Below are 16,811 nucleotides of genomic sequence, written 5' to 3' on the forward strand. Positions count from 1 at the left end.
GCTATGTGACTACATACCCAGTGCAATAAACAATAACAGTTTTAACCCACTCACCAGGGGTAATTCATGTGGAAACCTAAAATTAAAAATAAGTGAAAACAGCTGGCTCATGATGATTTTGTCAAGAAAACTTCAAATATACAAAACCCAGATGGTTGGCATAGAACAGCACAGAAGATACCACTGAGTAAATATCAAATGAATAATCCTGGCCACTGAGAATTTCTGTTCACTTTCACTCCATAAAGGTTATTTCAAACTGGATTTCTTTATTCATCACGAAGAACTATGCATGGAAGCTGACAAAGGATTAATCTCCAATATTTACAAGCAGCTCATGCAGCTCAATATCAAAAAAACACAAAACCCAATCCAAAAACGGGCAGAACTAAATAGATGTTTCTCCAGAGAAGATATACAGATTGCCAACAAACACATGAAAGGATGCTCAACATCACTAATCATTAGAGAAATGCAAATCAAAACTACAATGAGGTATCACCTCACACCAGTCAGAATGGCCATCATCAAAAAATCTACAAACAATAAATGCTGGAGAGGGTGTGGGGAACAGGGAACCCTCTTGCACTGTTGGTGGGAATGTAAATGGATACAGCCACTTTGGAGAACAGTATGGAGGTTCCTTAAAAAACTAAAAATAGAACTACCATATGTCCCAGCAATCCCACTACTGGGCATATACCCTGAGAAAGCCATAATTCAGAAAGAGTCATGTACCACAATGTTCGTTGCAGCTCTATTTACAATAGCCAGGAGGACATGGAAGTAACCTAAGTGTCCATCGACAGATGAATGGATAAAGATGTGGCACATATATACAATGGAATATTACTCAGCCATAAAAAGAAACAAAATTGAGTTATTTGTAAAAAAAAAGGTTCTGAAAAACCTAGGGGCAGGACAGGAATAAAGATGCAGATGTAGAGAATGGACTTGAGGACACAGGGAGGGAGAAGGGTAAGTTGGGACGAAGTGAGAGAGTGGCATGGACATATATACACTACCAAATGTAAAACAGATAGCTAGTGGGAAGGAGCTGCATAGCACAGGGAGATCAGCTCGGTGCTTTGTGATCACCTAGAGGGGTGGGATAGGGAGGGTGGGAGGGAGGGAGACTCAAGAGGGAGGAGATATGGGGATGTATGTATATGTATAGCTGATTCACTTTGTTATAAAGCATAAACTAACACATCATCATAAAGCAATTATACTGCAATAAAGATGTAAAAAAAAAATCCTTGGCTCAGAGGTTGGGGAGAGGCAGAGGGGAGAGCACAGAGGGGAGCTGCTGTCACAGGTAGAGCCATCCCAGGTGGGCCAAGCCACTGTCCACCACCCTCCTGCCCTCTGCCTGACTTCATTTCAGCTGGGCCTTTCTCAGGTTTGCAGGGGAAAGAAAAAGACAGGAAATCTCCACCTCTCCCACGTGCAGCCATCGTCCCCAGACTCTCTAACAAGAGTTTGGGCTTCCCTGAGATTTAGAATGCAGACTCCTAGAACCATTCTCTCCTTCTCCTCCTGTGGGTGTGTTCATAGCACCAAAGATGCAGAGACAAGTAAAAGTAAGCCCTACCCTTGGGGCTCACAGCCCCCTTTCTCTCCTTACTTTCTGAGCTCTTTACTCCTCATCCCATCTTCTTTCCTCTTCCCTCTTCCTCATTTCATTTTCCATTTCTCTTAACTGGCTTTTTCTACTACTCTCTCTCTGTCTCTCTGCATTATTGGCTCAGGGTGACTCATCACAGCTAGATCAGGAAGAAGTGATTCAAGAGAGAAAGTGGGGAGGATTTAGGAACTCAACAGAAAATGACAGAAACCTTGTCAAGATGGTCTCAAATCAATAAGAAGCCTTTGCCATTGGCTATGTATCTGAGTCTTGCTGCTGTGTGGAAGAGAAGTTGCTGAAAGAGAAGAAAAAAACACGTGCAAGAGTTTGAAATCCCGAGGGGCCCTTGATTCGTCACAAAACAGTCAGGGAAAGTTAGAAGAAGGCATTCTATCCAAGCCTGGAGAAAACAAGGGTTAGGTTAGGGATGGATCACAGTTAACATTAGTGAGGAAAAAGCACGTATAGCACGCTGATTTCATCTTCTAATTGTATATAACTTTAAAATATGTTTATTCCTCTTTGTGGTTTTCAATAAGGAATTTAGTTTTTTACATTTTGTAGCCTAACCAAACGGAAGCAGGTGTGGTCCTTAGTGGCATCCATGGGAAGCTTAGATGACTGGAGAGAAGAGCTGTTACCAGGCAGCATTGCTCCCCCTAGTGTCAGCTATGATGACTGCAGATAAAGTGCCAAGGAGCGATTAAAAACGGAATACCAGTCGCAAAAATTCAAGCCTGTGAAATTATAAAGCCATTCTCAAGATGGAGTGAATTTCAGCATTAGTTTATTTTCCACCTCATATGTGAGGAGCTCCCCTTCCCTCTCCTGTTCTGGTCTTAGGAAGGACACTGGGGTCACAGAAGGAACAGTGTTTGGCGGCAGAGGAGGGAGGGAGGTGGAAGAGCCACAGGCTGCTGACGGGGTTGGGGGCGGGGATGGCGGGGATGGCGGGTGGAGGAGATGCTGAGCTGGCAAATCCCTCTGGCTTCCCCGAACTGCCCAAATTCGATTTATTTTCTTTCTTAGAGGTTAGAAACCAGGAGACTTTCCTTTCAATGTTTCCACTACCGAGATTGTGCCTCTTACCCCCAAAGCACGTAGAAGTTGGCTCCCTGCCCTGCCTGGATCAGCATTATGGTCATTCTATGGCCCTGAGGACTGGCCTTGGCTCTGACTCTGGCTGACCAGGTTGGGAGTGTGTCAGAGGTTACCTGGGCCCTCGCTGACATACTCCTCAAGTCTAGGACTTTTCTGTGTTGGTTTGGTATTTAAAAAAAGAAAAAAAAAAAAAAAAAAAAAAAAGGAGAGAGCATGAGAGAGAGCTAGCAGAGAAGAGAAAACAAATCTCCTGGAGATGGGGGGTCATTTGCAGGCTGCATCTTAAATACTCACACTGCCCTGAGAATTCTGCCTCGTCTGGGGCCAACAGGCTTTCCTTGGCTGCTCTCAATGCTGCTTTGTGTTTTTGAGGGCTTGAAGGAGCCCCCAGCTCCTGCCTGTGAGGGTGATTGTCTGGATAACTGTCCAGCCCTCTGTGGCTCACTCTTTTCTTGTCCATGTGCTGCCTGCCTGCCAGGGTCTGCTGGGTAGCTTGGCCCCGGGCCCTGGGCCAACATTTCCCCAACAACTACAGTTTGCCTCTCTTTCTTCCTCTCTCTTGCGTGTTGGGTGGTTTCATCCTATCCTGGGCTTTGCTTCTGTAGTGATTTATCTGTTAACGAGCATGAGTCATGGTGCCGGATTTTATTTGTTCCAAGAGAAAATAGCAGAGGGCATTTATGCACTGTGGTGTGGGGAGCCCACTCTGGGGGCCCAAGCCAGGAAAAGAGCTTAGGATGTTCCTTAGTGAGATTTCCACAGCAGCAAAGTCTGAGGCTGCCCCAGCTCTGACAACTGTCACCGAGGAGGGGGGACGACTTGGATAAGATCTGTCATTCTGCCCAAAAAACTGGCCCCAGGGGCCCTTTTCCTGGAAACCTCTCCTGGACACCATATCCTTTCTTGAGGAACAGGCCTGCAAAGGGAACTAACTTACCCAGCATCTGCCCATGGTAGACACTTCACACACCATCTCCTATTTCTTCCTCAAAAGTACTCTTGGGGGTTTGCATCATTGTGACCATTCTACAGATAAGGAAACTGTGGTCCAGTACGTGGATGTGATGTGCTCAAGTTCCCATGTCTTGGAACGTGGCTGAGCCCAGGTTTGTGTGGTTCTGAAACCCAGGCCTTTCCTGCAGTAAGGGCCACCCTAGTGTGCCTTCACTTATCTGCTGAAGATCTGTGCCCATTTTGTGACACTGCTATAACCCTGCAGAAAAGGGCCACAGATGAGAGGCTGGGAAACCTTGGGGTTGGTAAGGAGGAAATGACAGGGCCCAAGGGCATCACCCCCTGGGCCTAGGCTTCCCAGCCAATTTTTGTGGATTTATTCCTCATGGATTTCCTTTCCAGTCAACCCTAAATTCCATCATCAGTGGGTTTAAGACATGAAAGATCCTAGTGAAAATGCAAACGTGTTATCTGGGAAGGTCAGTAGATGAAGGTATGGTAGAAGAATTAATGCCTTACCCAAATTCTACTAGTATTTAGTTTAAGTAGATATCACCTAGTGATCTTGAGACAAGGGACCCAGGATGGTGGGTGGACTAACCCTTTGGCAGTTTTCGCACATGTAGCAGGTGGAAATACTACAGGAAGTAGAAGCAATGCTGGACTGGGTTTTAGGAGACCTGGGTTTCAAGGGTGACCTTGGTGTAGGCTCTTTCTAGCTCTGGGCCTCACTTTCTTTGCTTGTAAAATAAGGAATTGGGGCTAAATAATTTCTAAGACCCCTCTCAGCAGGGGGAGCAGTCCTGAAGGCCAAGCCCACCCGTGTTCACTGTGTGTCCACCTGTACCTCGTGGGCCTGCTCCCAGCCATCCTGTCCCTTCTCAACCCATCTCTGCCTCTGAGAATCAGGGTCCCCTGAAGATCCCAGCAAGGGTGACCCTGTTTTCAGGCTAAGGAGATAGCCCTGTGTGTGAAGATACCATGTCTTCAGCGAGGTCTCTGGGGAGAGATGGAGTGTGAACCTGTGTCGGGCAGGTGCATTCCAAGCTTATCCACCTCAGGGGCTGAGGGTGCCCATCCTGTGTGGCGCCAGGCCTCTGGGAGGAGGTAGGGGTGGAGGTGGAGGTGGGGCGGGGTGCTGGCAGGAGTTGCCCTGTGGGGAGGGCAGCTTTGCTTCCGAGCCCAAGCCCAGCAGGTCTCTGGATCTCCCTCCCTACTGCCTCAAGGTCCGTCCGCAGGAAACCGAATCACACAGGCCCTTCAGCATCTGACCTCACGAACTCTGAGTTCAATTATTGCAGAAGAATCCAAAAGGATCCTTCAAAGCGGCAGGAGGCTGTCTAGGACCCCTCGTGACTTTGGATGAGCCAAGCCACCAAGTCTGTTCTTCCATTGCAGAGGGTGATGACAGTTATGTTTAAGAGGCTCCCTTTTGCCCAAGAGAAGCCTCTGTTTCCCATCATGACACCCCAGAATCGGGGGGACCAAGGCTGTGGTGTCATTTCGCAAGAGCCAGTGCATCTAATTTCCTTCTCAGTCTCCCCTCCACCAGATCGCCTTTCTCCATTTTCTCTTGGCTTCCAGGACCCACCCTCTCACTGCCCTGTCCCTCTCTGTGTGCAAACTCTCTCAGCCCCAGTCAGGGTTGCCGCCAGGTAGTGCCCTGCGGATGGTGCCTCAGGTCAGGTGGACAGGTGCCAGGAAGCCTGGGCTGGGCTCCTTCCTCTTCCCACAAGGGTGCAGTCAGGCCCATGAAACTAATAACATTGGTGGCTACGTGCAGAAGCAGGGCGGGCGGCGGGGTACAGGGACAGGGTGGCCTCCCTTGGCTTTGGTCACCCTCTAAACCCCTATCTTGCCCATTTCCATCAGAGATTCTGGTGCAGGAGCCAAGAGGGGAGTGAAAGAAGTGAGGAGGGGAGGAGGGGAGAAGGGATGGGGAAGGGGAGGGGGCTGAAGGGCAGAGGGGAAGAAAAGCTGAGGAAGTAAGGAGCGGCGAAGGAAATCAGGAAAAGGAAATGGGCCAAGAGAAGAAAAAAGAAAATTGAAAAGTAGGAGAAAGCAGAGGAAGGGCTAAGCGAGACGGGAGCGGCTTCAGGTGGATGACAAGAATGAGGTGTGAGCAGCTCTTCTCAAAAACAGCCTCCTCTCTGTCCTCCCAACCCCACGTCCAGCTCCTTCCCAGTTGTCTCTGGGTCACCAGCTTAAGAAACCAGGGATAGAAATTTCTAGGGCTGTGGTTCTCAGAGTGTGGGCCCCAGCAGCACCAGCTCCACCTGGGAACCTGTTAGAAGCAAATTCGCAGGTCCCACCCTAGACCTATGGAATCAGAACTCTGGAGGCGGGGCCCAGTGATCTGATTTAACAAGCCCCCCAGGGGATTCTGATGCACACCGAGGCTTGAGGACCAGTGCTCTGGAGTGGTACTGCAGATGTTTTGCATACATTGCAATGAGTCTTTGCAGGAACTCTAGACTTATTCTGTGCGCATGAGTATATATCATGAGTCTTTCGTACATCTCAAGGGCTGGTCCTGTAAGCATTTGCCCAGAGTTGCAAGCTCCCAAGCTAGGCCCCTTCGGCGGCTTCTGGGAGAGGCACACACAGATAAGCCCTCACAGCACTGCACCCCAACCTCCCTGTCTGGGAACAGGCACCTGAAGGCCCCTGTCCCCTGCTGCCAGCTGTCCAGCTGCACTCTTTTGACCCTTGGATACTTCAAACCAACGGGACCAAAGATTAGCTCACCCGTTCCCCCAAAGTCTGTCTCCTGTTGCTGGATTTTGCTTTTTCACTATCTTCTCAGTCAGCAAAACAAGTCCTCAGTCATCCTTCATCCTGGTTCATCTCTGACCCCGCCCCCCTCCATTCTTGCCCGGCTTACTCTGCTCCAGCCAAACACACTGTTCCTGGAACATCCCAAGCATCTTCCCACCTCAGGACCTTTGCCCTTGCCATTCCCTCCTCCTGGAATACTCTTTTCTCAGATATCCATGATTGTCTCAGATTCTCCGTTTTCTTTAGGTCTCTGACTGCTGTCACCCTAGCACTGAGGCCCTGCCTGATGGCCTGTATAAGGGAGCGGCCCTCCCTCCCACCCGCTGCTCCCAAGCCCCCTTATCCTGCCTAACGCTTCTCCATTGCACACATCACCATCTGACAGATGATGGGCAACTTCATAATGTGTCTTGCCCCACCAGAAGAAAAGTCCCATCAGGACAGGGACTTTGAAGTTTGGTTCACTGTTGAATTCCCAGGACCTAGTACAGGTTCTCAAGAATGAATGAATGAACGATTGACACTCATAAAGCAGGCCCCTTCCTCCAAGCCCCACCCCTTAGGTCCTCCACCCACCTAGACTTCTATAGCCTTCCCACCAGACTCCTCACCTCCAGGATCTCCCCCCATATGGTAGTGTAAGTGATCACCCTAAAAATTAGAACTCTAGTGAACCACCCTTCTGCTCTAAAACCTCCAATGGCTCCCCACTGCCTCCCAGATATAATCCGCACACTCTGGTATTTAAGAAACTCTGTGGTGCTCCCCTCCCTCTCCCAGCCTCTGGTCTGGTCTACTGCTCTGCTTTCCATACCTTCTCTTCCAGACACATGGGACAGTGTCCTTTCTCTAAACGTGACCTCTTCTTTTCCAGCCCTGTACTCTTACCCATGCTGTTCCTTCCATCTGGTATACTCTTCTCATCCCTGTCTATTCTACACATAGAAATCCTACCCATGTGGAAGCCCCCTCCTCCACACCCCTCTCCCGATTCCCTCCCCCACCTAGTCCTGCTGAATTACAAATTCCCTCCCTCACATGAACTCCTGTGATCCTTTCTGTGTGTCCTCTCTTGGTATTTATCAGCCGGGCTTGGGGTTCTGTGAATATACACCCTCTCTTTCTGACTGGACTCAGCATTTTTATGTGAATCTGCTAGTGCTGGGTCTTGGGACATCACAGCCTCGACTCTTATGGGGCCAGCAGTGTAGCTGGTCAGGAGGGGCACCACTGCAGTCTGACTGTAGTTTCCCAGTCAGTCTCTGGGCTGGGCCTGCCTCTGCCCTGTGCTGTCTTGGGCCTAACAAGACTGGATTCCAGACATAGCTCAGACACTTACTATGTTATCTCTCTTGGAGTCTCAGTTGCCTCATCTGTAAAATGGGGACAAGCCTATTTCTCTTACAAGTTGCTCACATCCCCGAACCTGTGGCCCAGGGAATTCGCATGCCCTTTTGTTCTTAAAGCCCACTGAGTTCCAAAGGGTTCCCCTTGTGGAACCCACTGGGGGTACCAGGTTCCTGCTTCCCAGCACCTTTGAGGCGAGAGGGTGAAATACGCCGCCTCCCTGAGAGCGGAGGCTTCTTTCTCTGGGGTGAAAACTTCAGTGACAAATTGGAAATTTGTGGGGCCCAGCTCTGTTTTTTCTCAGCACCAGGAGGCTTCCTGCTCCAGTGGACCAAAGCCTTGGTGAGGCCCTCTGCAAACCCTACACCAGAGCTTCTGGGACATCAAACGGTCTTGAAAACCAACTGACTTAATGATTTCAATGTACATACATTAGAGTCATGTGGATTAAATTTCTCTGAAAATACACAAGGGCTTAAAAAGCAGGGGCAGAGAATACTCAGCCCAAGAAGAATTTGTCTTCTCTTTTCATTTTTGTGTGTCTGTGAGTGTTGTTATTGTTGCTGAAACCAAGGCATGTGGAAAACCGTTCAAGATGTCTGAAGCACAGTCAGTTTTGCCAAGTTTGAGTTCTGAGTTGGGAACGTGGTGGGCAGGAGGTGAAGGGTTAAGAGAATAAAGTGGCAGCCCCACTAGGTCTGTCCCCTTGTCCTCCAACCCATTTACATCAGGGTCTGGTGCCCTTGATGTTCAAGGAGGCTCACAGCCTGATAAATGGGGGCCAGACCTCATTGGTGCCTGTGGTCAGAGACAACTGGTGGGTCCTTCTCTGCGGCAATGTTGGGACCTGGATTTTTGGGCAGAGGCTGGGGCTTGATGTTGTTTCCCACTGGCATCTCCTGATCCTCAGTGAAAATGGTGATACTCAGGAGGCCCCAGTCTCCCTGCTAGAGTCCTGGAGAATTCTTTAAAACACAGATTCCCTGGCCCTACTGCAGGCCCAGGAGATGCAGACCAAGGTGTGCCAGCTCTACCTTAAGGGCTGGAAGCTGGATCCACACCCAGGAGACAGAAGACCCTGGGTCAAAGTGAGCCTCTTGACCAAGTCACCAGGGGCCTGATTTCAGATTTGGCTGCTTGCTGGGTGCAAGCAACCCAATCCTTCACTTCCTGCTTTACTGATTATAACATTCAAGTTTTAGGTATTTGTTGATCGTTCCTAGCACCCTGATACAGGTAATTTCATATCCATTTTGTGCATGAGCAAATAGAGGTGTGGAGAGGATGAGAGAGCTTCTTCCAAGGTCTTCCTCCAAGTGGCAGTCTTTGGACTTCAAACCCTTGCTCTTGTCCTTCCTTTGAGGTACCTCCTGGCATGGACTTCAAACAACATGTACCACTGGAGTCATCCCTGTGCATGACTGCCAGGTGGTGTCCCCCAAATGACATTGACATCGACCTGTCTTTTCCCCTGATCCACATCCATGGGGTCTTAGGTCTGGATAAAACTCTTGGAACGCTGCCTATGGGATGAGAAAAAATGGGGGCCTGGGGAGAAAGCAGAGAGGGGAAGCAACCAAGTAGGGTATGCAGTGGGGTCTACGCAAGTGAGGACAGGGATTCCTGAAAGGTCCTGTGTGCTCCTGTCTATTCTGCAGGAGGTGCAGCTCCCTGGGTCTCCAAGGCCTCTCTGTTTCTCTCAGCCAGAAAACACGCTCTGGTCCAGCGGCTCCCATGATGCTTCCGGCTGCACTCAGATCAGCATGAGTGACCATGAGTCAATTCTATTGTACCATTCTGCTCATCTAAGCCCAACCTCCAAGACCCCATTCAAATGCGCCTCTTCTATGAAGCTCTCCCAGAGACCTCAGCCACAGAAATTTCTCCTTTCAAACTCTGGCTGAGTTTCTGCTGTGAGTGAAGACAGCTTGCTGGCTGCTCTCATGCACAGGGATGTGAGGCTAGTGTCCGATAAGGGAGGTGAGCCATGGGCATAAGTGACTCCAACGCAAGGTAGGAAATGATATGGGCCATCAGAGAGAGGACTTAGGAAGGGTAAGGCCATTTTAGGCTAGGAAAAGGATCCAGAAAGCCTTCATGGAGAAAGTGGTCTTACAAAGATGAACAAAATTAACACCAGGTTGTATTTTGTCTTGCATTATTTTTAAATTATTTCAAGGATATTAGTGTCAACTTCTCAACTGGTCTGTGAGTTACTTGAGAGTGAAAGCATACCAAAATTTTGCAGAGTCTAGTAAAATTTATTAACAGAAGCTTAATAAACATTGGTCAAAACAAATTCAGTCTTGGGAAAGTCAGTCCCATTTAATCTTTGACCATTCATACCATGTATAGAATACAGATGCTGTGCATCTGATGTCTGGGCTGGTTGAGAGAGACTCAAACCATTAATTCAGTCTCTCAAAGTATGTTCTTTTGACACCTACTAATCTCCCGGGAGCATACCCCTGATTTCAGGAGGAAAGACAATGAAATAGGCAATTACTATCCATTTTGATAAATGTTATGAAAAGGAAAATCCAGAATTCTATGGGTACAACTAATCTAGTCATGGGAAGAGATGGTCAGAGGTTTCTCAGAGGAAGTGATACTTAAGTTGATTAAAGAACATGAAAGAGGACTTTGGGACTTCCCTGGTGGTCCAGTGGCTAAGACTCTGTGCTCCTAATGCAGAGGGCCCAGGTTCAACCCCTAGTCAGGGACCTAGATCCTGTGTGCCACAACTGAAGATCCCACATGCAGTAATGAAGGTCCTGCATGCCACAGCTAAGACCCGGCGCAGCCAAATAAATAAACAAATAAATAAATAAAAGTTTTTTTTTTTAAAAGAAAGAGGACTTTTAATTCCAGCCATAAACAACTACGAAAGCTAGATAAAATACATGAAACAACTATTTTCAGGCATTAGGTAGCACTAGAGAGCTCAGTACTTGAGCAAAGGTAAGTACAGGCACTAAACCCACATTTACTCAGCTTTCTCTGTGAGGGCACTTTCCTATTGCAGCACAGGGAAATAGAGTCCAGTCAGATAGCAGCAGTCTTGCTGGGTAGAGGAAACAGTGATTGGGGCTGAGGCTGCAAAAATAACTAGGATTGGGTGGAAGCAGGCAGAAAGGAGAGCACCACAGAGAAAGGACCCCCAAAACTCTGCTAACATTTCCCCTTAGGGTCTTGGCTGACCCCTAAGCTGTGCATGCATAGTGTGAGATTCTGGAAAATCTATCAGAGAAGAGCCACAGGGAGCAGAGATTTTAGAGGCTGCCCAGTGCTTAGGAGATGTTGGGGTTCATGCCCAGTCAGAATAGAGACATTTTAATGACTGCTGTGGGCTTTCAGTTGAGAACTCAGGAAATCTATGCCCTAGGAGTAAATCTATGCCCTGCAACCTAGAAGTAAGGGCAAAACCAGATACCTGCCCTAACCAAGGCCCAAACCAAGCTGTGGTAAGTTCTAGGTGGTTTCACCAGTATTTTAATTGTCCATCAGAACACAATGTATTTAAAGGAAGGTAACACAATCTATAGCCTCTACTGTGTACAATTCACAATGTTCAGCATAGAATAAAAATATATACATTAAACAGGCAAAGAATCAGGAAAAAGTGACTGATAACCATAAGGTAAAATAGTCACTAGAAGCAGACCCAGAGATGATCCAGATATTGGAGTTAGCCTTAGCCCAGAAGGACTTCAAAATAACTGTGATTAATATGTTTAAAAAAATAGAGTCAAAGATGGGCAAATGGGAGAAAGATAGATTACTTTAATAGAATTAGAGTCTATAAAAAGAATCAAGTGGAAATTCAGCAATTGCAAAACAAAATATTTGTAATTAAAAATATATTGGATGCATTTAGCTGCACAATATACCTCATGTACATAGAATAAAGTTCCTGAGAATATATTAATAAATAGAATCAATTTATATATATATACATATATATACACACATATATACATATACATATATATATGTATGAATATGTGGTGACCAAGTTTATCCCAGGAATACAAATTGGGCTTAATATTCAAAAAAAATCAATGAATATAATTAATATTAACAGAATAAAGGAGAACCATATAATATCTCAATCTTTGCAGAAAAAGCATCTGATAAAATTCAACACCTATTACATACACACACGCAGAGACAAACACACACAAATAAACCTCAGAAAAGTAGGAATAGAATAAAACTTTCTTAATATGAAGGTATCTACAACAAACAAATCAATAAACTACAGTTAACATCTTATTTAATTCTGAAATATTGGAAGTTTTCCCTCTAATAAGGGAAGTAAGAAAATCATGTTTGGGATCACAACTTCTATTCAATCTTGTATGAAGGTCCTGGTTATTGCAATTAGGCAAGAGAAACAGAAATAAAAGCTATGAAGATTAGAAAAGAAGAAATAAAGTAATTACTTCAGATGATCCGCTTGTATACATAGAAAATTCAAAAGGATCTACAAGCAAACTATTAGAAATAATAAATGAATTTAGTAAAGTTGCTGGATATAATGTAAATATACAAAAGTCAATTGTATTTTTCTATACTAGCAAAAGATTGGAAAATGAAATAAGAATATTCTATTTTTAGTGAGAGAGTGGCAGGGACATATATGCACTACCAAATGTAAATTAGATAGCTAGTGGGAAGCTGCCGCATAGCACAGGGAGATCACCTCTGTGCTTTGTGACCACCGAGTGGGGTGGGAGGGAGGGAGACGCAAGAGGGAAGGGATATGGGAACATATGTATATGTATAACTGATTCACTTTGTTGTAAAGGAGAAACTAACACACTATTGTAAAACAGTTATACTCCAATAAAGATGTTAAAAAAAAAAGAATATTCTATTTTAGGGACTTCCCTGGTGGTGCAGTGGTTAAGACTCCATGCTCCCAATGCAGGGGGCCCGGGTTCGATCCCTGGTCAGGGAACTAGATCCCGCATGCATGCTGCAACCAAGAGTTTGCATGCCACAACTAAGGAGCTCATGTGCCGCAACTAAGGAGCCGGCAAGCTGCAACTAAAGGAGCCCGTGAGCCTCAACTAAGGAGCCCACGTGCCGCAACTAAGGAGCCGGCGACCTGCAACTAAGGAGCCCCACGAGCCGCAACTAAGGAACCTGCCTGTTTCAACTAAGACCTGGCGCAACCAAATAAATAAATAAATAATAAAAAGAATATTCTATTTTTAATTAGCATAAAATATTGAATACCTAGGAATTAATATAATAAAAGGTATGCAAGAGTTTTACACTGAAAATTTCAAAGCACTATTGAGAGAAAATTTTTTAAAAACTAAATCAATGGAGGGATATACATGTTCATGGTTTGGAAGACTCAGTATTATCAAGATTTCATTTCTCCCCAAGTTGATCTATAAATTTAATGCAATCCCAATCAAAATCTCAGCAAGTTTGATTATGGGAAATTGACAAGCCTATTCTAAAATTCATAAGGAAATATAGAGGACCTAGTATAGCTAAAACAATCTTGTCAAAGAAGAACAAAGATGGAGAACTCACACTCACTTCAAGACTTGCTTTGAAGCTACGGTAACCAAGGCAGCTTTCTATTCTATGGCGTAGAATAGAGGCTAGAAATTGACCCATACATATAGGGTCACCTGATTTTCAACAAAGATGACACTACAATTTAGTGGGGAAATAGTCTTTCAACAAATGGTGCCAGATCAATTGGATATCCATAATAAAAAAAAAACTTAGATCTTTATCTCACATCTCATACAAAAATTAATTTGAGATGAATCACTGACTTAAATGAGAAAGCAAAATCATCAAACTTCTGGAAGAAAACAGAGGAAAATATCTTCATGATCTTGGGAGAGGCAAAAATTTCTTAAATGGGACACACAAGAAACACTAACCATAAAAAAGACAGATAAATTAGACTTCACTAAAGTTAAGAACTCTGTTCATAAAAAGATATCATTAAAAGAATGAAAAGGATCGGGCTTCCCTGGTGGCTCAGTGGTTGAGAGTCCGCCTGCTGATGCAGGGGACACGGGTTCATGCCCCGGTCTGGGAAGATCCCACATGCCATGGAGTGGCTGGGCCCGTGAGCCATGGCCGCTGAGCCTGCGTGTCTGGAGCCTGTGCTCCGCAACGGGAGAGGCCACAACAGTGAGAGGCCCGTGTACCGCAAAAAAAAAAAAAAAAAAAAGAATGAAAAGGCAAGATATAGACTGGGAGAAGTTCTTTACAATGTTTTTCTCTGACAAAGGATTTGTATATAGAATATATTTTTTAAAGTCCTATAAATCAATAAGAAAAAGACACACAACACAATTTTTAAAATGGGCAAAAGACTCAATTGGACACTTCACAAAATAGGATACCAAAATGGCCAATAAATTTACCAAAGGTTACTCAACATCATTAGTCATTAGAAAAATGCCAATTAAACCCACAATTAGATACGACTACACACCATCAGAATGGCTAAAATTAACGACTGATAATACCAAGTGTTAGTGAGGATGGGAAGCAACTAGAACTCTCATGTTACTAGAAGAGTTTAAATGGTAAACCATTTGGGGAAAAAATGCTTGGCAGGTCCTACGAACATATACCTTCCCTTTAACTCAGTGATTCTATTCCTGAGTATATACCGGATAAAAATGAGTGCATATGTTCATCAGAAGACATGTATAAGAATGTTAGTAGTATCTCTACTTGAAATAGCCAAAAATGGAAACAATCCAAAGATCCATCGATAGTAGAATAAATAAATAAAACATGGTGCATTGCTACCGTAGAATATTACACATCAGTGAAGAAACATCAAGTATGAAACATTCAACAGTATGTTAAACCTCAAAGACATAATGTTGAGTAAAACAGGTCAGGTACAAATGAGTACTTAATGTGATATCATCTATATGAAGTTCAAAAACAGGCAAAATCAATGTAGGGTGATAGGAGTCAGAATAGTGGTTACTTGGAGGGGAACTGACTGGGTGGGAGGCACAAGGAGCTTTCCAGCGAGCTGGAAATGTTTTATATCATGTTCTGGGGGGTGATCACAATGGGCATATACATGTGTAAAAGTTCACTGGTTTGGACACTTATGGTGTCTATGCTTTACTGTATCTAAGTTATACCTCAGGAGAAAGATAATAAGATACTCCTTCACAAAAAAATGTATGAGAGAATTTGTCAGATCTGAGTGGTAGGGTAGGGTGAGTGGAGAAGGTAGGAGAGGACATCACGGGAGGAAGGAACAGCATGTGCAAAGAAGCTCTGGAGAATTGGAAAAATGGAAATAATGCAATGTGGTAGAGTGTTGAGTGCAGGAAAGGAGGTGGGGAAGCAGAAGGAGAAGAGGGTGGGAGGGTAGGCAGAGGCCAGATTGGGAAGAGGGCAGATAGGACATTTATCGTCAGTGTTCACATGGTCCCTTGACTCGGCAAGGGCTTCTAAGAGGGCAAAGCAGAGGCCTAGTCCTTTGCATCTCAGGAAGGAAGGAAAGCCTTGCCTTCTGACAGCTGAAAACCAATCAGCAGGAGGAGAATGGCAATGAACAGTACACGTGCATGAGGGATCTTACTGGGGCGATGAAAATGTTCTACAACTGATGAACTGCACAACTTGGTAAATTTACTTTAAAAAAATCACTGAATCGACACTTGAAATGAGTAAATCATATAATATGTAAAATATAATCCAACAAAGTTATATTAAAAATCAGACACGGACCCTTCCCACCTCTTGATCACCCCCGTCCCAGAGGGGTCCTTGGGATCTCTCTGGCCCTCTCCCCGCCACTCAGCGTTGCTCTCACTTCCTTTTGCCCCACTGTTCCTGTATTTTAACTTTGAGCACACTCACATCTATCCCCTCAGAGACATCCCGCTCCCCAACAGCTCTCCCAGCAGCCAGGACCAGAGGCACTGCCCCCACTGATGAGACCCTGAGGCCCTGAGAGGGGATGGGAGCGGGTAATTATTGGTTCTAGGTGCCTGCTACTTGTGCTGTCCCATAACCCGGAGAAGGAGGGGTGTTCATTCCCATTTCTCAAATGAGAAGATCAAGGCCTGGGAAATGGGATGCTCATGATTTCATGGACAGGGGTAGATCCTAGGCAGCCCCTGACCTGCCACGACAAGAAGTCAAGTCCCCGGCAAGGGGGGCGTCTACACATGAGGACCAGTGCGGCCAGCCGATGGAGGGGCTGGGTGCGGGGCAGTGCAGGGCTACGGTGGAGGCGGCAGCTCTCACTCACCACTTCTTGCCGCTGATGTCATGCTGCTGCACCGTGTAGCCAAAGAAGGCGGCTCTGGAGCCGGGGATGACTCGGGGCTTCTTGATGTCCATGTTGAAGGTGTCCGTGAACCCTGGGTGGGGAGGAGAGGAGTCAGGCAGGTGGAGGTCCAGGGTCTTGGCTGTGGATGGAGTATGTTCCCCTATCCCTGGGGAGCCCCAGTTCCTGTCTGGGGAGCCAACAGTCTGATGGGAAAGGCCCAGCCACTGCCCTGGGGGAGCCAATCTGATAGGAGAGGCATAGGCATAAAACCTACTCTTAGAGAGACCAGGCGGGTCTGAAGGGGAAGACCCAGTCCCTTCCCGAGAGAATTCCTGCTCCCACAAGGAAGAGACAGTCCCCATCCCCCTCCATCACTCCTTCCTCCAACCCTGCTTCTTCTAGCTTCTGCTGGTCTCCTCTTACATTTTTTTTTTCTCTTTTCCCTCCTCTCTCCTCCTTCGCTCCCCACTCCTCCCTCTCCTTTCTCCCTTCTGTCACCTCTGCCTGCTAAAGAGTCACGGAGCTGATTTCCCACCTCTCTCGCCTCCCCCCACCGCCCCACCAAGCCTGGGGTCCTAGTGGCCACGGCTCCAGCGCTGCTGGCTGACCACCTCCTTCTGAATCTATACGCAAAGTTCCACCTGGCAGGGGCTTCCCTGGTGGCGCAGTGGTTGGGAGTCCGCCTGCCGATGCAGGGGACACGGGCTCGTG

At 46.3% G+C, this 16,811-nt stretch overlaps 1 protein-coding gene across 2 annotated transcripts in view; it reads right to left on the minus strand.

Annotated features, from left to right (window-relative positions):
* ITGA11 (integrin subunit alpha 11) overlaps positions 1-16,811 on the minus strand; it is a 129,104-nt gene that overhangs the window by 81,902 nt on the left and 30,391 nt on the right. For both annotated transcript variants that reach the window (XM_024128744.3, XM_024128745.3), the window contains exon 2: positions 16,080-16,191. In XM_024128744.3, the coding sequence (XP_023984512.1) occupies positions 16,080-16,191 (112 nt within the window). The remainder of the gene's footprint in view (positions 1-16,079; positions 16,192-16,811) is intronic.

Source organism: Physeter macrocephalus, chromosome 11, assembly GCF_002837175.3.
Source record: "Physeter macrocephalus isolate SW-GA chromosome 11, ASM283717v5, whole genome shotgun sequence".
In the NCBI taxonomy this organism is placed as follows: domain Eukaryota; kingdom Metazoa; phylum Chordata; class Mammalia; order Artiodactyla; family Physeteridae; genus Physeter; species Physeter macrocephalus.